A 24,671-nucleotide genomic window follows, 5' to 3' on the forward strand; every position below is an offset into this window, starting at 1 on the left:
GATAAATAATCAAATTTACATTGAATGTGCTATGCCAGAGAATTTGTTCAGATGTTTAATAGCAATTCAAAATTTACTGAATGTTATAAGTGTTTATTTTTCAAATTACTAGAATTTCTGCTTATGTCTTGCTTATGCAACGATCTCAGGGGGAAAGTAGGAACCTGTTTGCTGGTTGAAGCTGAACATGAATCTTCTATTTACAAATCTAAGATACGTACAGTGGTACCTCTGCTTATGAACTTAATTCGTTCTGTGACCAGGTTTAGTAGAAAAGTTTGTAAGAAGTAATTTTTCCCATAGGAATCAATGTAAAAGCAAATAATGTGTGTGATTGGGGAAACCACAGGGAAGGGTGGAGGCCCTGTTTCCTCCCAGGAGATTCCTAGAGGCCCCATGGAGGCTTCTCCCCACCTTTTCTGGCCCTGTTTCCTCCCAGGAGATTCCTAGAGAGGCCCCACAGAGGCTTCTCCCTGCCTTTTCTGGCCCTGTTTCCTCCCAGGAGATTCCTAGTGAAGCACAACAGAGGCTTCTCCCTGCCTTTTCCAGTTACAGTTTCAGAGGCTTGGGTTTGTAAGAGGAAAATAGTTCTTGAGAATAGGCAAAAAAATCTTGAACCCCCGGTTCTTATCTAGAAAAGTTCGTAAGTAGAGGTACCACTGTAAGAGGAATTTGTTATAAAAAGACATTCTGCTGTTTTTTTGTGAACTTATTGAGAAATACATCCAATTACAGTTCCCTTTTATTTAGAACTATAATTTGAAGGTGTTTAGTTTATATGTGTGATTGAAATATCAAGGGGTTACTATCCTAAAATATGTAAGATGGGTGTAATCTAATTATTGCTAACGAAGTTATTACTAAAGCCTACAATTTGGCTGCTTTCACAACTAAACAAGATTTTGTTGAAGTATTTTACTTGAAACTTCTGATTTCCTTCCCTTCTTATTTCAGGACATAAATATTGTAGAAGAAGTTCTCATTGAAAGAGTTCTGGATCGATCAGTTTTAGATTATGTACATGTGAATAATACAGGTACTATGTGATCAACAATTTTACAAAGACAAATGGATTACATTGTGAATTAAACACTGGTTGTTTATGCTGTTATCAAGTAACATACAAAAAAATTGAATTTTAAATATTTCATATGTGAAACATTCCATTTCAAGTATGAAACAACTGCACTTGACTATTCTATTTATAACTATAAATTGCAGATTCAAAACGAAATATTTCAAGAATGAAGCTTTTGTGTATCAGTTTCCTTGTCTGTAATTCATTTCTATAATTTCTAATTAAATTTAAGTTTCTAAACTCTTATTATTTTCCTTAAACAGCAAATAAATCAAACTAATCTTACTTGGTTGTGAATTACTGAGATTGAATGCATACCAGAACCCTTCTCAATGTATGTATCTTGAGTTCATTCATTAATTTCAAATTTGGAGAACCTAGCTTTAAAAGTTTTCAAGAAATCTGTTTGGTTCTTATCATTCAGCCTTATACAAGCCAGTTATGGAATAAAATAGATCTTAAAGAAGATCAATTAATATCCAGATTTTTATACTACTACTACTACTACGGTGTAATAAAAATCCAAAATTTTTTACATTTGCTTTAAACAAGTTGGCAAGCTACATTTGTTATAGTTCTAATTCATTCTTATCCTTTAATTTCAACATTAGAGAAAGATTTGCTTTTCAACATATACAGGTTAAAAAACGCATATCAAACAATTAGTACAAAGTAATTCAGAATACAAATTATTACCCATTTTTTCAACAGCAAAACTTATTATCGGGCTTTTTTACCTATAGTTTTGAAAAAACTGACCAAAGCTCAGATCATCTTGTGACTGCATTTCTAAGAGAAGGACAGGATCTTTATGATCATGAAAATGTTGCAATGCCAATGAGCAACTATTTACTTTTTAAAAAGCATTGCATCATTTCTCAGTAAGAAAACTAACTTGACAAACAGAGTATATCATTACATAGTCCTGCAGAATTAATTGGATATATTAATGCTGTAGCTTAAATTGACAGCTGTTGGGCTGTCAAATACAACAGAACGATAATTGAATCAGTTAAATCATACTTCAAACTAGAACTAATGACACTGTTTTTCCATCTTACTCTCTGCCATATTTCATACTGTTTTGCATAGGATCTTTTAAAACTATTTCCAGTAATACTTTGTACATGCTATACATTCATGCACCTTAATATGTGCTGATAAAAGATTATAAAAAAGTTGTTCTTACAATATTAGTGTATATAAAATATTCAAGAAAGAATTAGTCTTTTATTTACTAGTCAAGAACAATATGAAAGAAGGGTGATATAAAATTACCTCAAAACTATTGACCTATTATTAATCTGCTGAATATAGTCAGCAAGCAGTATGTCAGATGTTTATGTAGTCCATTAGTGGATTGGAATGACTCTAAAACTATTTTGGTATGTAACACTTGACTTTCACCTATATCATTCTATTGTATATCTAGCCTTTATACCATTTAGTAGAACAATAACATCTAAATTGATTTTAAATCTGCAAAAAAAACCTTCAGACTAAAGAGTGGGCAATTGAGTATTACTGCCAAGGCACAGCTAAGCTGGCAAGGACAGGAATTGGTCTTCGGAGATAACTCTATTATTTAGGTGTCATGTTTTCTTACAAATTCTCCAAAAGGGTTCTACTTTATCTTCCACCGTGCACCACCTCAATTTTCTCCTAACATTTGGGTTTAATATAGAAAACACAGTGATAAAGATAAATTCAATTAACCTTAAAGCCATGGTAATTCCAGCAGGAGAATTCAGTGCTAGGGTGGGAGCTTCTATACAAGCTTTGTTTCATTTGGATGTTATTCCTGAAGATTATTTAATTATTGTCCTGGCTCTCTAGAGACAACAAAAGAAATACTACAGGTTCACAATTGGTCTCCACAGCTCCACAACCGGTCGTCTTGATTTATAAAAGGGCAGACTAGATGGACCATGAGGTCTTTTTCTGCCGTCAGACTTCTATGTTTCTATGTTTCTATAAATGTAATCTCCATATTTTAGGTGGTAAAGAACCTGTATATCCTTTTACATTCCATTCAGGAAACTTCCGCAGTGTTCTAGATGAAACAAAGAATTGTTTTCAGATATTGCATCTCATGTGAGGGAGGATAGCAATCATTAAAATCTGTTTCCGAGGAAGACCTGATACTAAATTATACCTGTCTCATGTTAACAGTATATTAACTAATCTTGAAGTGATGCACAACAGAGCACTTAACTGAGTCAAATTTGATTAGCTATCAAATTAGTGATTTTTTAAAACTCAGAACAGGCCGAGACCTGGAGGGACACCGTACAACAAAATATATGCTAAAATGCTTAAAATTAGTATTTTATTTTCTCCTGTCTTATTCCAGAATTAGATTATGTCTATGTTTATTTTATTGATAAGGCTTTAGGAGTAATCAAGCAATAAACAATTATTACAATGCTGCTCCTCATATAGAAGCAGTTGAAGTTTCTTAAAGTTGAAGCCAATGTATGAAGCAGTATCTTCAAATTGTGGCTAAACCTAATAACTTTCTATAACTTGGTTAAAACATAAGAACATAAGAAGAGCCATGCTGAATCAACATAGAGGCGGCACATGGATATCCGTTTCAATAACCACCGATATACTTGGCATCCATGAATCTGTCTAATCCTGCCTTGAAGCTATCAAGGCTCACAGCTGTCACGACCTCTTCTGGAAGTGAATTCCATAAACCAACGACCCTCTGGGTGAAGAAATATTTCCCTTGATTTGTCCTCACTTTCTTACCTATAAGCTTTAGGGAGTGCCCCCTTGTCCTAGTATAGTGTGATAGAGAAAAGAATTTTTCTCTATCCACCTTTTCTATCCCATGCATGATTTTATACACTTCAATCAAGTCACCCCTTAAACGCCATCTTTCAAGGCTGAAGAGACCGAGGCGTTGCAACCTGGTATCATAAGGGGGCCATTTCCTTGATCATTCTTGTTGCCCTTTTTTGCACCTTTTCCAGTTCCATTATATCCTTCTTGAGGTTCTAGTTGTGTTAATGACTTTTTAATTACGGTACAAAATTGAAAACAGGACTGGAGGATAAGCTGCATTATTATGGCTTCTATCCTGTTTTTATCACAACGCGGTATAATGTCACTACACATAAAAGTGTCAGACATCTCATTTTGCTACACTAACATTCCAGAGAGTTCTCACACTTGCCCACTGAAATGTGTAACAAATTCTAATTATGGAAGGCAGATTCCAGGAAATCCCATATCATGAACGACTGTCACTACAAATCAAGTTATTGAAACAAGTAATGTACTTTTTCTATTGTCAGTGTTACGTTGAACTGTGATATGAATTTTAACCACAACTTTATTATCTCAGCTTTTAGCTTGTGCTCTTTATTGGGAAAAAACCTTTTCTGAGTAGCAATGAAAAAAAATCCTGCAAGCCAGAAAGGTCACTAGCAGCTCATTAGGGCTGAAAAAAACCTTTTCCTGGGAAAGTGGCAAGTGGAGCCATATTGGTGGGCATGCAGGAGAAGTTGGGAAACAGGTCATTTTTGGCCTCTGGGGGTGGAGGTAGGGAAGGCTGTTTTCACCTTCCCCAGGATCCTAGAAAGGCTTGGAAGCCTGGGAAGAGTGGAAAATGGGCTTGCCATCATGTGCCAGGAGACGGAGTCCTATGTGTGTGTGTATGGAAATGGAATTATGGGCTTGGGCACACATGTGTGTCTCCCCATGCCCTGCCTTTTGGCACACGAACCAAAAAATGTTCACCTCACCATCAGTGTCATAGGGAATACCATTACTGCACTATTCTGTATTTTTTAAGCATTAGAACATTTGAATATATTTTCCTTCTTGGTTGCTCTACCAAATGTTAGTCTATGGTACATTTCTTGACTACTGATACTTCTTTCTTTACTGTTGAAGATTAATCCTAAAAGGCAAAAACTATCATCAATATCTTAATTGTCAGTTCTAAGGTTTATATCTGTTGCCATTGGTTTGATTGTCTTTAGATGTAAAGATGTAATTTCAGGGCCTTTTTCCCCCTTTCTGTTTATTATTAGAGCTTGCAGATCATTTGCAGAGTCCGTTTGGATTGAGCGGCATATAAACACCATAAACAAACAAATAAATGAATGAATGGCAAACATGCAGTCTTATCTCTCTCCTTTGCAAACATGGAGCTGTCCCTTTACCATGTTCTGTCTGTATTGTAGCTTCCTGACTTGATTGTGTTTCTCATGAGGATAATGAGATGTTGTGATTCCTATTTTTCTAAGCACTTTCTACAATTTGACATAATCGACAATCAGATGCCAACAGACTTCTTTTTGGTGTTTGGCTTTTTCAGTTCCCATATTGATCATCAATGTCGAGTTGTCTCTGGTCATTTCTAAAGTAAAGTTGAACATCTAACATATATTTTTAGTTAAATGCATAAAAATAAGAAACATAAGTACAGGAAGGCTTTTGAGAAGATTCAGATGTATTTTCCATTTATTTGTAAATACAGTGGTTCCTTGACATTCGCGGGTCCGACTTTCACAGAAAGACTACCACAGGTTTTCAAAAAATATTAATGGAAAAAATACTCCACGGTTTTTTTGAACACCACGGGTTTTCCTGATCTACCCCTCCCCCGGGGGAGAGCATGGAAGCCAAGCCGCAGCTTTTCAAACGCGCCACTTCCCTGGACGGGCGGCTTTGCTTGCTCTTGACAGGTTTGACAGCAGCCCCCCGACCGCCACAACTACCTTGTGCCGCGAGTCCTTGGAGAGGGGCGGCATACAAATCCATTAATTAAATAAATAAATAAATAAATAAGGCCCCCCCCTCTTCCACCGCCCCGCTGCCTGAGCCCGGCAATGTTGTTTACACGGTGCTGGTGGAAAATCGTTCATCGCTCCAGAGATCCTGGCACAGGAACTGCAAAGATGGAGCTGGATGGAGCGCCCAAAGCCTTTCTCACACACACAAACACCGACACACATCTCCTCCCCCTTCTCTCCTGGTTTAAGGCACGAGTTAAAAAGGAGCGTTGGCCGAGGGGCAGGTGACGGAGGGGCGAGCGGCATCAAGGGAGGGGGCATGCTTTTTACGTTTTTTAATGTTATATTTATGTTGTAAATACTGTATAGCGTCTCTACTTCGCGGTTTTTCGTTTTTCGCCGGTTGTCTTGGAATGCATCCCCCGTGAAAACAAGGGATCACTGTATGCATAGATAGAGTTGCATTCAGTATAATTTCATATGATTATCATACAAGTCACATTAGAGTCACTTTGAAATGAGATGGGCAGCAAATTTCAGAACAAAATTTTTAAAATTATTATTAAAATAATAAAATCTGTCAAAAATATGAAATCCTTTAAACTCGGAAGTTGTTTTCAAAAATGACTTCCGGCAATTGATTTAATAATTTTCAGTCATTTCAACTTTGTTTTTCTCTCCTTTTGTAAAAGGAAAAAAAATAACTGGAAAATAGGAAGGTATTACTATGTTGTATCCCATAAAATGATACAGCAATGTTAAATCACCCTTGTATTGTTACTGGAAAAATCCAGATGGGGAGAAAATACAGGGAAAATATATCTTACATGATTACTAGGAGTCAAAAGAAATTTGATCGTGCATAATTACCTTATAAAATCCTATGAATTAATCTCTTGTATGGGTCTAGTCTAGTTATAAGGCAGACATTCCATTCAAAACTGCTCTGGTTTTAAAGAGTAAATAAGAGAAATAGATCTTATTCCCCTATAAAAATCAAAGAAATCAATCACAAACAAGTATGTATACATAAGATCATTTATATCACAAATGTTACTGTCCAAATACATATTTATATACATAGAGAAAAGTAAATGATGAAGTAAAAATCCAGGATTGTAGTCACATTCCATTTTCTGAACTGTGAAGAATTTATAAGATATGGTATACTATTGAACATAGTCACCACATATCGACAGACCTCCTCACATCCTGGGCACGAACCGTTTCAACTTCTACTGTCAAAATGATGCTATAAGGCACTGTAAGACAAAACAACTAGACACAAGGACTTCCTACCTCCATGCTATTACTCTGCTAAACAAATTCCCACAATACTGTCAAAACTATCTGTATTACCATCCTTCTCATGTTCCCTATAACCAATCTCTTCTAAATGATAAATGCTTGCCACTATTGTATGTACCAGAAACAAATTCCTTTTGTTTCTTAATTACTGTACACTTAATTACACTTGGCCAATAAAGACTTCTACTATATTATGTTGCCTGGCATACACTGATGCAAATAAGTAATGTACTCTTTGGATTTAAGAGCATATCCTGTCAACTTTCCTGATTGATTGCTATTCAAAAAGAGATACAAACAAAAACATATAGCCTCAGTATATCTTTACACTAACACTGAATATTTGACTTGCTTGTAGCTGTCATTTGCCATAACTTGGGATGGTGACTTGGTGATAGCTCTCTAGGCCAGGAGTCTCTAACCTTGGCAACTTTTAAGACTTGTGGACTTCAAGTCCCAGAATTTCTCTGCCTGCAAAGCTGGCTGAGGAATTCTGGGAGTTGGAGTCCACAAGTTTTAAAGTTGTGGACTTCAATTCCCAGAATTTCTCTGCATGAAAAGCTAGTCGAGGAATTCTGGGAGTTGAAGTCCACAAGTCTTATTAGTTGCCAATGTTGGAAACCTCTGTTCTAGGCTGTAGCCAGCTTGCCTAGAGCTTAAGCCATAAAGCCGCTAAGTCAATTTATGGTGCAAACCGCAGTTAAGAGAAGGCGGTCGCAATGCTCCATAGCGTGCTATGAAAGCGAGGGACGACAGGGGCCGTTTTTAAAAACACCGACCTTACCGATGATAAACCAGAGTTCTTTTGACGTTTACGCAGAGCCTCGCTGCCTAAGTAGATATCGCCGACGTAACAATCGGTGAAAATCTCCCGTGTTCTCTTAATCAAGGTTAACTCAGAAAAGAAACGGAAAGCATTGACCTGGGTGGCTTGGGCTTTCCAAATCTTCCATCCCGTAGGACCGTTCTCAACCACCACGTAATAAAAGTTTCAGCAGGTAAAGAAGCAAAGTCCAACTACTAAAACTTACAGGCGGCATGCTAGCAGGGGGAAGAGACGAAAAAGGGCGATAACCTGGTCGGAAAAGCCGCTTAACTTCTAAAATGCGTGTACCATTAACGGGTGGTAAAAACAAGAGATCGAGTTAAGTGCGAACCGCGGCTGTACTTCCAACTTCTCTTCAGAGCCCAGTTAGGAAATGCAGTCATACGCTCCATGGCCACCTCAAGAAAACCAAGACCGAAGTTTGAAAAAAAGTTTCCTAACTGGGCCGGGACCTGCAAGGCCCCCGATGGGCCAAACCGATCAAGCCGCCACCTCTGCGAGTTTTGCTGTAAAGAGGAGCCTTATTCGCCGAACGCTCAGGAATCATGGTTTGTATAGGGCTTTTATGCTATCCTGTACACCAGAGGTCCTCAAACTTGGCGACTTTAAGAATTATGAACTTCAACTCCCAGAATTCTCCAGATAGCATAGACTAACTGAAGAATTCGGGGAGTTGAAGTCCACAAGTCTCAGTTTGCCAAGACTAAGAAAGTCGCCAAGTTTGAGGACCCCTGCATACTTTTATTAAGCCCCAAGTTCACAGCAGCTTCTCTTGGGCTTTTTCGCAAATAAAGAGGCCCGTGGTCTGAAGGGAGGGAAGAAGGAATTCGCTGCTGAGGCGAAGGCGGGAAAAGAACCAACGTTCGAGGGGCACTTCTAGTCCGACGGCGTCCTAAACCCGGTCCTTTTACCTCCGTCCCGAGAAAGCGGATCATGAAGCCATTTGGCTTTACTACTTAGACCCACAGCTTAACTCTGGGCCAGTTAGCTCACACGCGAGAAGGCCGAGGAGCGAGCAAGGCAGTTTTCCCGCCGTCCGCCGACTCTCACGGGGGCCGAGAGAGGCAGTGACAGCTACTCTTGTTCAATAACAATTCCCGCAAGACGGGAGGGGGGGAGCTATTGCCATGGCAACCTGGCACCGCCTCTTGGGACTAGGCCGCCGCTGCGGCGGCCTAACAACTATGGAGAGCGGTGGTGGTTTGACCGGTTTGGCCCCGAGGAGCCTTGAAGATCCCGGCCCACTCCCGAGGCCCGCGGTAGACCCTCCCGTTCTCTCGACAGGTAGTGGCGGTAGCTTTTGGCGGCACCTGGAGGCTCAGGGAGGGCAGCCTTGAGGGAGGATTTGGCCTGTCCGAAACCTGAGAAGCGCGAGGGAGATTTCGGGCGCGTGGCTCAGCATCCCGCGCCTGAGGCTTCCGCGCGCCGCGCAGGCTACATTCCCCTTCACGGTCGCGCGTCTCTTACCTTTTGGTAGCGTGACAGGAGCTTCCGTTTTGTTTTGCTTTTTTAATTTTTAAAAAAATCAGTTTTTCGACTTAGAATTTTTCTCACTCAAATTCCAAAACGAGAAGGAAAGTCAACGTTTCATTAAAATATTTTAGCAACACAGATAAGCCGCCCTACAGAGAGAGCAAAGTTCGGAGATCACAGGGCCAAGCCCAGCCTTGTTTACTTTTAATAAAATAGAAAAAAAGTTTCACTTTATATTCTCTGGGTTTAAGCCCAACCAATGTGAGTTACGGACTAGATTTCTGGTCTCCCAAAATCCAGGCAACTGTTTATTAAATGGCAAGAGAATATAGAAAAAGGCAAATATTAGGACATAGCTCTAAAAAAGCCTGTACTGTAGCTGACAGAATGCAAGGCTGAAAATACAATGACTAAAACGTGTGCAAAGGATTTGTAAAAAAGAAAAGAAAAAATATTTCCAGTAAAATTGAAGCATAGAAAAGAAATTTGAAAGTGATGGTGTTTCAGGCTGTTGAAACTATTCTTTCTCCAAATTCCAGAGCAGAGGCAAAAAAACAAAACAAAAAAAAACAATGTCATGGCAGATAAGCTGTGCTAAACTACCATAAGTTCTCATAAGTTCTCATATTGAAAAATGACTTTGAGAAATATTATGTTCCCCCAATTCATTACTATGATCAGTTAATTGCAGCTTTATGCATTGCCTCTGTCTTTTGTTAACCCAGGGTGGTCCTATACAGAACATTGTGTATTAAAAATAGTACTTTAATATTACATACAGTATTTCATCTAGTGTAGCTGTATTATTATGATTGGTGCACGAAGCTAAATCTTTAGACTAGATTTGGCATTTTATCCAACTCCTTTCCAAGGACCTGAGATAGGTCCTTGGAAAGGATGGTGCTAAAGGTATCTTTGCCATTTGTTTGATGGTGCTAAAGATACCTTTGCCTTTTGCGATTGATTGATGGCGATTTTGTCAATGCCATCAGGGTTCAAGTGAAACTTCAGATGTTAATTATTCTTCTTTCAGAAATACCACAGTTTGCTGTCATGAATGAGGAACCTGCCACAATTTGTTTCAATGAAGATGATTATTATTGTCCTGTCTGCCAAGATGTGTTCAAAACACCTGTCAGGATTTCCATTTGTCAACATGTGTGAGTATCTGACTAACCCATTTTTCAGTGTTTTGTTTCTTTCCCTCCCACTCTTCCTTTCTATTATAAGAATACATCTATGGCAATAATATTGTCCTTTTTCCAGAATATGCAAGAACATTACCTAGGCAAAAAGGGCTGAAACATTTTTTTAAAAACCCAGAATTACAAAATAACATTCAGGAACAATTCACGCAAACAACCCTGTAATTTACTGAAATATGAAAAGGAGCAACATGTTTCTGTTATAGCCAATTTCAATAAAAGTAACATTAGCCTTGTAGAGTTGATTTTCTGATCTGATCTACCTAGTGGAGCTGATGTATGTTCTGTTTCTAATTATGGTGAACTATTGAGTTCTTGTCCTTCCAAGATCTATTTATTCCACTTTCACACTTTAATAACATTTTAATGGTTATTATTACATAATTCTTTCTTAGCCTCCATTAATCTAGATTAGTGATTCTCAACCTTTTCTCAACACGCATGTATCCCTTTTAAATACCTTTTGTGACCATGGGCCATGGACCCCCCCAAGACTTAACTCAAGATTTAAATCATAACATTTCTTCAAGTCTTTGCAGGCCCCCTGTGATGACATTGCGGCCCTGCCCCAGGGGTCCATAAATTGAAGGTTGAGAACCACTGATCTAGATATCATCACAGTATATATAAAATTTGAATGATGATTTGCCTTAGGCTTAGAGCATGTCACTTTGACTCTGATTTGTCATATGTCTGTTCATTCACTGCCACATTATATTTGATTAAGATTTTGCAGGAAATGTTTCTTAATGGCTATGAAAGAAGGTGGACCACACTGTCCATTATGTCGAGGCATTGTAACCAGAAAAGAAAAAGCACGTCCCAACAGAGCCTTAGATGTTGAAAACAACATGAAGAAGTTGGTAGGGAGTTGTAGATGCTGTGAAAAACAGGTATAGTAAATGCAAAATAGTTTTAAAGATGTATAATTGTTACTGCAAACATACACATAATTAATCCAGAAGATCTTCCAAACTTGTAGAATAAGTCTGGAAAGAAAGCCCATCCAATCTATCAGCATTATTCTGTTCAAAAGTGGATAGCCTCATTTAAATGTACCCCCAAATTGCATGAACTAACCTTTGAGATTATTATTTTTAGTATTCCTCCTTTATTTTTGGTTGGCTCAATAAGGACACATATCTAATACTCCTGATTTCTATTTTCCTCACAACAATAACCATATTTGGTGTATTGTGCTGAGAGAAGTTGGCCCAAAGGCTCTCAGCCAACTCTTATGCCAAAGAGAGGATTAGAATTAGTAGTTTTCCAGTTGTTAGTCTCTCCCAGATCTTAACATATCACTAAACTGGCTTTTTATACCAGTATTTAAAAATCTAAATGAAATACATCTTTTACAGATTAGATTCTCTCGTATGAGACAGCATTATAAATCATGTAAGAGGTATCAAGATGAATATGGTGTTCCTTCTATAATTCCAAACTTAGATATATCTCAGGATTCAACAGGAAACAGGTGATGTATAGTTAATTTCATATTTTTTCCAAAGACTATATAAACCAAATTTGAATGCTTTATATTACAGTAATTCTGTGCTATAAACATTAATGGGTTCTGTTTATAGTACAGAATTTTCATCAAGATGGTGGCTGAAATACAGAGTTTCCAATGTGATTAGGACAAGACTAAAATAAATCTAAACTTTGTAACTGGTTCCACTATGAAATAAAATTCTAAACATTTTGTTATGTAATTCAATTCTATTGAAGTAGTGATCTGTTTTAAAATATTTAATATTCTGCTAGGTATATGGTTCATAAAACTGACTTTTTAATATAAAAGTTCTTTTAGAAAATATTTGAGCCAAAATCAAAAAGAAGCGCTATGTCAATGCATTGTTTAATATCTGAATATAACTCCATCAGTATTTGTTTTTTTTAATGCATTTCTTCAGTTCCTTAAAAATTCAGACCTTCCACCTTCTCATGGAAAAAAAAAAGATCTCACAAGGTTTAAGGTCTGAACTATTTTTTTTACCATAGTCCCACAGACTACTTTAGTTGCTGTGCATGTGGCAACGGAGAACTGGGCTTCTGCATGTGCAATGCCCGCTGGGATGGCAGCAGCTGGGCTGAACTGACACTGGGCCGGACCCTTATAGCTTCCAGAAGGGCCATGAGGACCAGATTCTGCCTCATTGCCAGCCAAATCAGGCCCGTGGGCCTTGAGTTTGACATCTTGCTATAGACTGATAAAAAACCATAACTATTTTAAGATTTAATCACATAAATATAGTTATAATTAATATTAAATGTATTAGAGGGAAAATGTAACTATAAAGCAACGGTAAAAGTGTCAGCAGGTCATGGAGGTCTTGTGTGAAGTTGTAAACAAAGAAGCAAGGACAAATCTAGTTAGTATTTAGAAAACCACCTGAAGCTGAAGTTCTGGGGAGTTGAAATGCATATCCATTTAAACAACTAGAGTGTAGTGTAACTTGAAAGCATTTTCACTAGTATTTTTATAACAGTTTGTAGTAAAAAAAATGCTAGCTCCTTGGTTGCTATTTCTGTTTCTCCCTCCAGTTATAACTGTGTGTCTGCATATATAAATAAACATATACATACCGGTACATAGAGAGAGAAAGAGAGAGAGAATCTGGAAGAAATATGTACACATTTTATTCAAATGAATTTTGTTTATCAAATTTAAAGATCCCACTTATCAATTAGAGATAGAGGGATTTACCTAATAATAATAATTATTAAGATTTTATATTTACTGTAAAATAAATTCTCACTCAGTTTTGGGAGTGATTCTTCTACTTCGGAAATGGGAGAAAACTCTAATCTACATGTTCCTGAAGAACCTGCAAGGTAGGAATAACCTTGTTTATTAATAACTATTGTTTTTTATAAACTATAAAGAGGGTGAACCTACCAGAAATATATTCCAAAATAATGTGAACACTACAGCACATTTATGTAAACTGTTAATTTTTATGAAGTAGTAAACAAATAGCTATTGTAATATGTGTCTATTTTATAATAATAACATTATTCTACATCATTGATCATAGGAGCGAGGATAATGAAAAAGCTATACCTTCTTTCCCCTAGGAAGAGCAGCCTCTTCCTGGAAGAACTCCATTGTCAGGGAAACAGTGCTGGCCATAGTCATTGGTAGGAGAATAAATTGCCAGCAAGTTTTTGGGCATCCCACTCAGGGGGAAAAAAACAAAACCACCCAGGTATTTATGAATTGCCTGAAATTATGGAAGCAACAGAGCGATACTCTGATCCATACTACCAGTTAGAGGTGGTGTCTATCAAGATGGCAAGGAAGTAATAAGCAGAGGGAGAAAGCAGAGCTGCTTAATTCTTTCTTTGCATCTATTCATGCAAAAGGAAAAAATAGCATAACTTACCCAAAAAAGAACCGTAAAAGACAGACTAGGAATACAAATTAAAATAGGCAAGAAAATAGTAAGAGAATACCTATACACCAGGGGCGGATTCCTTTTACTTACTGCTAACTGTGTGCTGCGCACGCAGCATGAGGATTCTTCTGTGTGCATGCGTCCTTAGCATGATTTTGCTTCTACACATGTGCAGGAAGCAAAAATGCCAAAATCTCACAAGGGGACATGCATATGTGAGATGTTCCAGTGATATTTTCCTTCTGCGCATGAGCAGAAGCAAAAAATCACCAAAATCTTGTGCACAAGAGCATCCCCTTGTGAGATTTTGCTTCTGCACATGTGCAGGAAGCAAAAAAGACCAAAAATTCAAGAAACAAATATTGTGGTACCCGAAGGACCAGCACTGGAACAAATTGCGTAATCTGGTGGCTGCTACTGGTACAGATTCGCCTACCATACCAGTAGCAACCCATCACTGCTATACACCGTTAGACGAGTTCAAATCACCAGCACCAGCTGGATTACATCCCAAAGTTCTAGGAGCTGACAGACATAATCTTGGAACAATTGAACCATGTCTTTCAAAGATCCTGGATCACTAGGGAATTACCAGAGGATTGGAAAAGAACTGCTGTAGTTTCCATTTCCAAAAGAGGGGAATAAACAGATCCAGGAAACTACAGATCAGTCAGCCTGGCATTTCAGTATCTGGAAAGGACCTGGAAAATGTAAGTAATAGATCCGTGAACATCTACAGGTGAAAGTCAGAAAATTAAAATATAATGCAGAAGTTCATTTATTTCAGTAATGTAACTTAAAAGGCAAAACTAATATATGAGAGAGACTCATTACGTGCAAAGCAAGATAGTTCAAGCCGTGATTTACCATGCTAGTGGTGATTATGGGGTACAGCTCATGAAAATCCCAGTCCACAATCTCAGAAAATTAGAATATTACATGCAATCAATAAAACAAGGATTGTGCATAGAACAATATTGGACCTCTGAAAAGTATAAGCATGGATATGTACTGCCTCAGTACAGTGTGGCATAGAAGCTATCAGCCTGTGGCACTACTGAGGTGTTATGGAAGACCAGGATGCTTAAATAGTGGCCTTCAGCTCTTCTGCATTGTTCAGTCTCATGTCTCTCATCTTTCTCTTGGCAATGCCCCAGAGATTCTCTATGGGGTTCAGGTCAGGTGAGTTTGTTGGCCAATCAAGCACAGTAATTCCATGGTCATTGAATCAGGTTTTGATGCTTTTGGCAGTGTGGGCAGATGTCAAATCCTGCTGGAAAATGAAGTCAGCATCCCCATAAAGCTCATTTGTGGAAGGAAGCATAAAGTGCTCCAAAATCTCTGGTAGATGGCTGTGTTGAGCCTGGACTTAATGAAGCACAGTGAACCAACACCAGCGCACGCACACACGCTTTCAGCACTCAAGGGAAAAAAGGTTCGCCATCACTGATCTAGGCGATCTTTGAGGATGAATGACATATCCACGAAGGCTTGGACTTTGTACTCCTCCTTCCTGATTTTCAGTCCCTTTATCTCCTACATACTTATTTTTCCAAGGAGGCTTGCCAGGACTAATATGAAAAATAAGGGGGCTAATGGGCAACCTTGGCGTACTCCTTTTTGAATATCTATTTTCTCTGTCATATTATTGTTTATTAGTATTTTTGCAGTTTGCTTGTGATATATAGCTCTATAAATTTTTCACCAAAGTGCATGTTTTTTAATTGTGTTATGAAATATTGCTAGTGTAGGTTGTCAAAAGCTTTTTGAGCATCAACAAAAATGAGTGCTAATTGTTTATCTATGCATGTGTCATAGTATTCAAGTGTATTCAATATTATTCTGGTGTATTTCTGTATGGTAAAAATCCGTTTTGGTCGAAATGAATGACCTGATTGAGAATTTTTTAAATCTTTCAGCCATAACAGATGCAAGTATTTTGTAGTCAGTGTTTAGAAGAGAAATCGGTCTATAATTCTGGATTTGTTGTCTATTTGAATCTTCTTTGGGAATCAGAGCTATACAGTAGTCCCTCGCTATACCGCGCTTCACCTACTGCAGCTTCACTTCATCACGGGTTTCTGAGGAAATCGATCGGCCGATTTAAACAGCCCACCGAACTCGATCGGCAGGGTTTAAAAAAAAACAAACTAAAATTGTAAATACTGTATTTAAATACTGTATCTAAAATAAATACTGTGTGGGAAGGGTTTATAAACACTTAAAACAATGAAAACTTACCAAACAATTACAATATAAATACTTAAATAAGTACTATCAGTCAATAAATTCCCCATCGCTGATTTCACCTATCGCAACCAGGTCTGGAACGTAACACCAGCGATAGGTGAGGGACTACTGTATATGCTTTCCAGGATTCATATAGTATCCTTTTCTCTAGTATTTCATTAAATAGGTCTAACATTATAGATTCTAATGAGCCTTGTAGATTTTTATAAATTTCAAAGGAAATACCATCTGGTCCTGGAGCTGTATTCTTTTGTGGCATTTCTCAATTCAATTAGTGTTATTTTATCATTTAACATTTTCCTATCTTCCTCCAGGATGACTAGCAGATTGATTCCATTGAGATATTCTTTAGTTGATTCAACTTTTAGTTCTCCCTGTTTGTAAAGTTCCGTATAGAAGGTTTGAGTTATATTTCCCCCTCATAATCTTTGTCTATACAGTGATCCCCCGATCATTGCGAGGGTTCCGTTCCAGGACCCCTAGCAATGATCGGGTTTTCGCGAAGTAGCGCTGCGGAAGTAAAAACACCATCTGCGCATGCGCAGATGGTGTTTTTACTTCCGCAGCGCTAGCGAGGAGCCGAAGATTGGGGTTCCTGGGAAGGGGACTCAGCTGGGAAGCGGCGCTGGGGTTTCCCCACCGCCCACGCAAACTCCTCCCTGCCGCTCGCCCGCCCTTCGCCCGCCCACGCCGCTCGCTCGCGCCGCTTCCCAGCTGAGTCCTGAAGCCAATTCGCTTCAGGACTCAGCTGGGAAGCGGCGCGAGCGAACGGCGTGGGCGGGCGAAGGGCGGGCGAGCCGCGGGCGCGCGGGCAGGCAGGCGGCGGACAAGCCGTTCGCTCGCTCGCGCCGCTTCCCAGCTGAGTCCTGAAGCCAATTCGCTTCAGGACTCAGCTGGGAAGCGGCGCGAGCGAACGGCGTGGGCGGGCGAAGGGCGGGCGGGCGCGCGGGCAGGCAGGCGACGGACAAGCCGTTCGCTCGTGCCGCTCGCTCGCGCCGCTTCCCAGCTGAGTCCTGAAGCCAATTCGCTTCAGGACTCAGCTGGGAAGCGGCGCGAGCGAACGGCGTGGGCGGGCGAAGGGCGGGCGAGCGGCAGCGAGGAGTTTGCGTGGGCAGTGGGGAAACTCCTTGCTGATGCCCGCCGCTCGCCCTCCCGCCAGCAAGAGGGGGAAGACCCAGGGAAGCCGCCCAGCAGCTGATCTTCCCGGCGCCATCTACGCATGCGTGCCCATAGAAAAAAGGGCGCGCATGCGCAGATGGTGTTTTGACTTCCGGGTTGAAAAATCGCGATTTAGCCCGTTCGCAATGATCGGGATCGTGATACCCGGGGGATCACTGTATTTCTCCATTTTGATCTTGTAGAGCTTCTATTGTTCTATCTGCTTTTTTCCTTTGCAAGTTTGTGGGCAAGCCACCTCCCAGATTTATTAGCTGATTCAAAATACAGTAATTCTGTTTTATACTTTTAAATTTTATAGCCCATTCCTTCTGTTTTATCAAACTAATTTTGTGGCTAACTATGTTTACATCTCCTAACATTTTAGAGTCCTTAGGGTCTTTTTGTAGGGCTTTTTCCAGCTTATGCAATTCTATTGTTAGGGTATCTAATTTAATTTTCCTTTGTTTGTTATGTTTGGCCAAGTAAACAATAGAAAGTCCCCTTATACATGCCTTCGTGGTGTCCCATAAATTCCTTAAAGTAGTATTTCCATTGTTATTAATTTTGGAAAGATATCTAGTTCTTTCTCCATTAATTTGATATACTCTTGCTCCGTGACTATTGTTTGATTTAACATCCTACTTGGTTCTTTCCATTTTAACCAAAGAGATAATAAGACACTTCTAACATTGTTTGTTGTTCAGGAGTGGCTTGACAAGAGAAATACGACATTTGAAACCCATGTCCAGGATCCGTCTGTGTGTGGTGGCTCTTGATGCATTGACTCCAGTCTTGGTCCACTCCTTGTGAAACACTTTTGAATGGTCTTTTCCTGAGAATCCTTTCCAGGCTGAAGTCATTCCTGGTGTTTGTGCACATTTTTCTTCCATATAACTTTCTATTAATGTGCTTTGATACAACATCCAACTTGTTTTTTTGCAATTATCTTTTGAGGCTTTCCCTCCTTATGGAAGGTGTCAATGATGGTTTTCTGCTCAACTGTCAGGTCAGCAGTCTTTCCCATGATTGTGATTCCTACTGAACCAGACTGAAAGACTATTTAAAGGTTCAGGAACCCTTTGTGGGTGTCATGGCTTAATTAGCTGATTAGAGTGAGACATGAGCCTGGAAATATTGCACCTTTTCACAATACTGTATTCTAATTTTCTGAGATTGTGGATTTGGGGTTTTCATGAGCTGTACCCCATAATCATCACAATTATGACAAATCATGGCTTGAGCTATCTTGCTTTGCATGTATTGAGTCTATTTCATATATTAGTTTCACCTTTTAAATTGCATTACTGAAATAAATGAACTTTTGCACGATATTCTAATTTTTTGAGTTTCATTTGTAGAAGCAAGTAAACCAGGAGCCAACATTATTTCATTCTTTGACAAAGTGATTAAATTATTGGACCAGAAAAATTCTGTGGATATAGTATACTTGGATTTCAGTAAGGCATTAGACAGAGGAGACCATACTCTAGTGTGTGGATAAGTTAAAAATGTGGGATAGACAGCATCAGATGGATTAGTAACTAGTTGACAAGGCACTCCTTAATGGAACTACTGTACATCTATATGGAGGGAAGTAAGCAGTGGAGAACCTCAAGGTCCCATTTTAGGCCCAGTACTCTTCAATATCTTCATAAATGATTTAGATCAGGGGGACTCATTAGAAAGGGAACTCATTAAATTTGCAGATGACACAAAGCTGGCAGGAATAACCAATACCACAGAAGGATTTTGACTGATGTGAACACTGAGTCCTAACAAAATGAAATTCAGTGTAGAGAAAAGTGAAGTTTTACACTTAGTCAAGAAAAACCAAATGTTCCAAATACAGATTAGATGAACATGGCTCAAAAGCACTAATGTGAGAGGGATCTTGGGGTCCTGGTTCACAATCATATAAATATGAACCGGCCAAAAAAAGCCAATGCAATTCTAGGCTGCATTAATAGAGGGAAAGATCAAGATCACATGAAGTGTTAGTACTGCTTTACAATACCCTGGTAAGATTACACTTGAAATATTGCATCCAGTTTTAATAACCACAAAATAAAAAAGATATTGAGACACTGGAAAAAGTGCAGAAAAGAACAGCAAAGATGATTAGGGGGCTGGAGGCTAAAACAGTTGCAGAAATTGGATATGTCTGATCTAGTAAAAAGGATTAAGGATGACATGATAACAGTGTTCCAGTATTTGAGGGGCTGCTGCAAAGAAAAGGTGGTCAACCTATTTTCCAAGCACCAGAAGGCAGATCAAGAAGCAATGGATGGAAAATAATCAAGGAGAGAAACCACCTAGAACTAAGAAGAAATTTCCTGACATTGACAGCAATTAACCAGTGGAATCTGTTACCTTCAGAGGTTATGGGTACTCCATCACTTGGATGCTTTTAAGAGATTGGATAGCTATTTGTCTAAAAGGTATAGGGTCTCTTGCTTGTGCAGATGGTTGGACTATAAGACCTCTAATATCCCTTCTAGCTCTGTTATTTAATCACTACTACTGACTTGTCAGTATTGCAAAAGCATATTAAATTAGTCATCTGTGAACAGCAGATGGCCCCGTGAGCTTGTTTTTAATCCATTAAGTTCCTTGTTGCTGTTTGTATTTCAGTGAGCAGCCTACTTTCAAATGCCCTCTATGTCAAGAAAGTAACTTCACAAGGCAGACTCTATTGGATCATTGTAATGACAAGCATCTTTATCAAGTAGACCCAGCAGTGAGTACATGTATAAAAAGCTTGTTGTATGTAAAACAATGAAAGGTCTTGTAGCTTAGCTCAAATGGTATAAAAGAGTTAATATTTTAGGATACAAGTTTTAATTATTTCCGTTATTCTGTTATTACTGTTAAAGCCAGCCTAAGGAATATAAGCAATGCAGTGCTGGATTGGACCCTGGCCTGTCTAATCCAGGCATTTGTTATTACAGTGGCCAACTAACGGCAAAAATACATTTCCCCCTGCTTGATGGCCTTCTGAGGCAATCACATTGTCATTCAGAATATTCCATAGATCCCCAAGCCTTCCATGAATTGGTGCAACCTTTTTGAAGCCAACCAAGTAGTAGGCAGCACCACATCTCATGGTAGTGAATTACAAAATTTAATTACATGTGTAAAAAAAAAAGATTTTTTTTCCTTCTGAGGAGTACTTATTTTAAATTATGTTAATTCCAAGGTGTATAAAATAAGAGAAGAAATACCATATTTCATAAACTTTTTACCTCTTTTTGACAGAGCTTTTCCATTTTCAATAATAATAGTATTTTCACTCCTCCCCCCCCCTTTAGATTTGGCATAGATCATACTTCAAAAAGCACACAGACGTTGCATTTCATTCATTAAACATACAGTATCTAAGCACTTAAACTATTTAGATCTGGAAAAATTATACATATCAACATTGCAGAATTGGATGGGAGTGATTAAGTTTTTAAAGAATTTCATGGTATTTTCCTCTACCATGTTTCCAAAAGATAAGACCCTGTCTTATTTTTTTTTTAACTCCGAAATAAGTGTTGGCTTTATTTTGAGGGAAGTTTTATTATAAGTGCTTGGCTTTATTATTTTGAGGTGCATAGAGCAAGGTAGGACTTCTCTTGTCATTTTACCTGATTTCCAGCTCTGCCTCCCTAACATTAATCAGAGGAAATTGTATTTTCGGGAGAGAGCTTCTTTTCAGGGGATGATTTATTTTGGGGAAAGGGTTTATTTCCAGGAAAACATGGTAAGTGCTAAGTGGATCAGATTTTGCTTACTTTTTTTCCAAACTCAGCTGAAGGTGGATTGATATTGGCACTAGTGGAGACTAGTGGCTTTTTAACATCACCTTTTCTTAAAAGGCTTTTTAACTTAATGGGAGGGGCATGACTAGTATTTTCTCTTTTAAAAGCAGAAACACTAGATCTACTTTTAAAATACCGGTAATAGATGTTTGTTCTATTCATATTCCTTCTACAACATTCTACTTGTTATAATCAAATATAACAATATCACATCACTGAACAATGATTACCAGATCAAAATAGATTCATTACCAGAAATAAAATATTCAGGGGTGCATAAAGAGATTCATAAAAAGGTGAAATTGAAAGACCCAAAGACTGAGTATAATAGTAGAAAACAACAATTGGAAATATAGAGGAAACAGCAGATATAGACTACGGAAATGACAACTTAGATTAGAAGAAGTAATAATAACAGAACCACGATATGAATAAGGCACTTCCAAGAATTAAAGTATCACCTAACAAACAGATTAATAATCTTGCCTACAGTATAGCACTGGCAGTTGCACAAGAGCAAAATATCAAATTTAGAAAACCAAAATCAAAGTCAATCCTAAAGTGAAAGATCAGGTGGGAGGCCAAGATAAAGACATTAAATTCAGATGCAAATAATTAAAGAATATGAAATAGTAAAAAAAAATATTGAGGAATATAAGGATCTAGACAAATCTAATTTTAAAAAAATGCTATGGTAGGTGAGCAATCCTATCAAGAGGGGCGGCATAAAAATCTAGTTAATAAATAAAATAAGAACCAGCACCTTAAATTGTATCTGGAAGTAAATCAACCACCAGTACCGCTCATAAAAGCAGAGCTGTTATATGGGTATACTAAAGTGTGCCCATCACTCCTCTTGGTTCTATACCAGTTCAAAGGTTCTAGAGATCTTCAGAGTCAGTCCTGTATGCATCAAATTATAATAGGCATGCTGCAAGCAATTAGGCATGATTGACTATCTAAAGGGCCTTTGATCAAGGAAAGGGTGCAAATTGTATTGTGAGAATAATAAGTTCAAAACAATTGTGGCACATTAAAGAGAAACAACAGTAAACTTGTGGAAAGCGAAGATAGAAATCCTTCCATATATATATGTATGTATGTATGTATGTATGTATGTATGTATGTATGTATACACACACACACACACACACACACACAGAGGTACAGGAAGTCAGATCTTATGTCTTAACATTTCTTTTCTCCCCTCTCAGAGAAGAACAGAGATTTATAAAAGAAGACCATTGGACTAAAAAATATCTTGAATTATTTTAAATAATGGCAGGATACACTAAAATCAAATGAAGTTTTCCTTATGTGTTTGGAATTCACTTCGTTTATTTTTAACATCATTCTTGAAAGAGTAAATGAATTTAACAATAACCCATTTGTTGCTTTTAATATGAATATAAAACTAAACAAAACCAAACATTCAAGAAATTGTATTTTTACAATTTTCTAAGTAATAATGCAGAGTATTAAAGAAAAATAGTTTGATTTTAAAGGTTTTGTTTCTAATTCACTGCTACTTTGTTATTTAGAATCTTCAATTGGATGAAGAAACTCTGTTTCAAAATGCTGTTGAGGAATCTTATCAAGTGAACCTTTGAAGCTTCTAATTTCCTTACATCACTACTATCTACAAGGGGGGAGAGTCAAGTCTGGTCTGATGTTAATAAAAGGAACTCTGTATCCAATTCAGTAGCAATTGTTTTCCCCTAGGCAAATTTCATTTTAAAATACTTTAAAACATGTGTTACTACATTGCAGTATAAAATATTTTGCAACTACTAATAGAAATATTTCAAATAACTGGAGAAAGAAAAAATATTTCTTTATTTAAATTATTTGATTTTACAGACCTTTCTTATTTGCATTAAAGTAAATTGTAATATATTCAAATCCAGACAAGGAGGATAGTTATCCTTGTTTGAATTATTCTATTTTCTTTACATACTTTGTTTTTTGAAGTAGAAGTTAAAAGTTTTATTGTAATCTATAAATTAACTATTGCATGTGGAGATTTTCTTAATTGTTTTCAAAAATCTCTCAGTACAGAACCATTCATTGAACTTTCACAGACTTAAAAACTATGATTTGTTGGTCTAGAAAAAATGAAATTCTTTTCACCAACACCTCTCTCGCTATGCTTTTCTAAAACACTTTTCCCCCTGAGCATTATTTTTATATGATTAATTTACATTAGTTTAAGACCTGAATAAGTTTTTAGGGTGCGGGAAAATTCACATGAGATGTTTATTAGTGTTTCTCCTTTTTAAAAAAATAAATGACACTTAGAACAAAAATGTTAGATAGTAGATTTCTGATACTTTGAAAATGTTATATTACTGAGACTGCATTTATAATAAGAGAGTTTCATTTTTCTAAAAATGCTGTGTTGTCTTAGTCCAATATTAAATTGGGTTGATTGTAGTGTTTAACTTAACAAGATATTTCTACTAATTGAATCTATCCTGAAACCAAGTAAATTTCTACTTGCTTTAAAAACTAGCTGGTAAACTATCTTCACTGTAGTAATATTATGAGTAAGCATCTTCATTTTGTGTCACTGCATTATTACTCTAGGTTATTATTAAGCCTTGGTTTTGCTCTTATTTATTTTCACGGAATAAAAGAGAATTTTACAATGCAGACAATGGAATCTCTACATGCACATCCACGATTTCATTATTCTTTTTGCCTTATTTTAAACACATGAATTGTGTTTAGGCTTCAGATAAACCTAAGTTAAATTAGCACATGTAGAGCTAGAAAAGGTACCATTAGAAAAAAGATGTTATAAGACTATAAGTTTTTCTATGAAATAATTAGAGCAGTGCATAATACTAAGTACTGCTGCAGGAGGCCATCCAGGTTGAAAATGGGACATGGGGGGGGCGTGCACACACACACACCATGCCCCATTTTGACTGCCAGAGGGTTATCAAAACTAAAAACAAAAGGAGAAATGTTTCCTCTCTTGCATTTGAGCATGCGAGAAGGAGCAGAAGAGGGAAAGAGGAAAGACGGAGAAAAAGGAAAAAAATTGGAAGAGAGCAAGGAAGGAAAAATAAGGAAAGGGGAGGAAAAAGAAATTAAAATGAAGAAGGGAAGAAAAGGGAAGGAATATTATGATGAGAGTGAGGGAGAGTCTCAAGGAAGTCCTGCCTTAGCACTTGACCATCATAGATGCCCCTCCCCGAGTCCCATGTTATGCCCACCCCAGCCACTCCTCCCCCGCCAACCCTCCAATGTCAAAAACAACCCACAATGAAATCAAGTTTGACACCTCTGGTGTACACTATCTTTGAACAAAGAAAATGTGAAAGAATACATAATGAAGATCAACACCAATATTAATGAAGCTACTTAATTAATCAAATACATATATTGTAAAAGTAAAATTGATTATGTATTT

The 24,671-nt window shown here is 37.8% G+C and overlaps 2 protein-coding genes and 1 long non-coding RNA gene across 6 annotated transcripts in view; 2 read left to right on the forward strand and 1 right to left on the reverse strand.

The window, feature by feature from the left end:
* Positions 1–1,363, forward strand: part of RNF125 (ring finger protein 125) — a 13,365-nt gene extending 12,002 nt beyond the window's left edge. Inside the window, exon 6 of the mRNA XM_070747699.1 lies at positions 955–1,363. Coding sequence (XP_070603800.1) covers positions 955–1,047 — 93 coding nt within the window. The 3' untranslated portion in view covers positions 1,048–1,363. The remainder of the gene's footprint in view (positions 1–954) is intronic.
* Positions 1–9,558, reverse strand: part of LOC139164948 (uncharacterized) — a 26,007-nt gene extending 16,449 nt beyond the window's left edge. For both annotated transcript variants that reach the window (XR_011558718.1, XR_011558717.1), the window contains exon 1: positions 9,431–9,558. This is a non-coding gene — a long non-coding RNA (uncharacterized lncRNA). The remainder of the gene's footprint in view (positions 1–9,430) is intronic.
* On the forward strand, positions 7,856–23,905 carry RNF138 (ring finger protein 138). 3 transcript variants are annotated; one of them, XM_070747695.1, is made up of 8 exons: positions 7,856–8,135; positions 8,323–8,511; positions 10,470–10,596; positions 11,369–11,534; positions 12,003–12,118; positions 13,408–13,479; positions 20,082–20,187; positions 22,795–23,905. In XM_070747695.1, the coding sequence occupies exons 2-8, from the start codon at positions 8,337–8,339 to the stop codon at positions 22,861–22,863; spliced, it is 831 nt and encodes a 276-aa protein (XP_070603796.1). In that variant the 5' UTR covers positions 7,856–8,135; positions 8,323–8,336; the 3' UTR covers positions 22,864–23,905. The 3 variants fall into 3 exon arrangements, with proteins under 3 accessions (XP_070603796.1, XP_070603799.1, XP_070603797.1); XM_070747698.1 differs by lacking the exon at positions 8,323–8,511 and having other exon boundaries at positions 7,862–8,135; XM_070747696.1 differs by lacking the exons at positions 7,856–8,135; positions 8,323–8,511 and adding an exon at positions 8,955–9,247.
* The last annotated feature ends 766 nt before the right edge of the window (positions 23,906–24,671 follow it).

The sequence above is a fragment of the Erythrolamprus reginae genome, chromosome 3, assembly GCF_031021105.1.
Source record: "Erythrolamprus reginae isolate rEryReg1 chromosome 3, rEryReg1.hap1, whole genome shotgun sequence".
Lineage (NCBI taxonomy): Eukaryota > Metazoa > Chordata > Lepidosauria > Squamata > Dipsadidae > Erythrolamprus > Erythrolamprus reginae.

What these genes read in the sequence shown, in the direction of transcription:
- RNF138 (XM_070747695.1), top strand. Translation starts at nt 8,337, where the DNA reads ATGCAGTCATACGCTCCATGGCCACCTCAAGAAAACCAAGACCGAAGT. An exon ending in CAGGATTCAACAGGAAACAG is followed by an intron (nt 12,119 to 13,407) that starts GTGATGTATAGT and finishes ATTCTCACTCAG; the next exon opens with TTTTGGGAGTGATTCTTCTA. An exon ending in TTTATCAAGTAGACCCAGCA is followed by an intron (nt 20,188 to 22,794) that starts GTGAGTACATGT and finishes TTTGTTATTTAG; the next exon opens with AATCTTCAATTGGATGAAGA.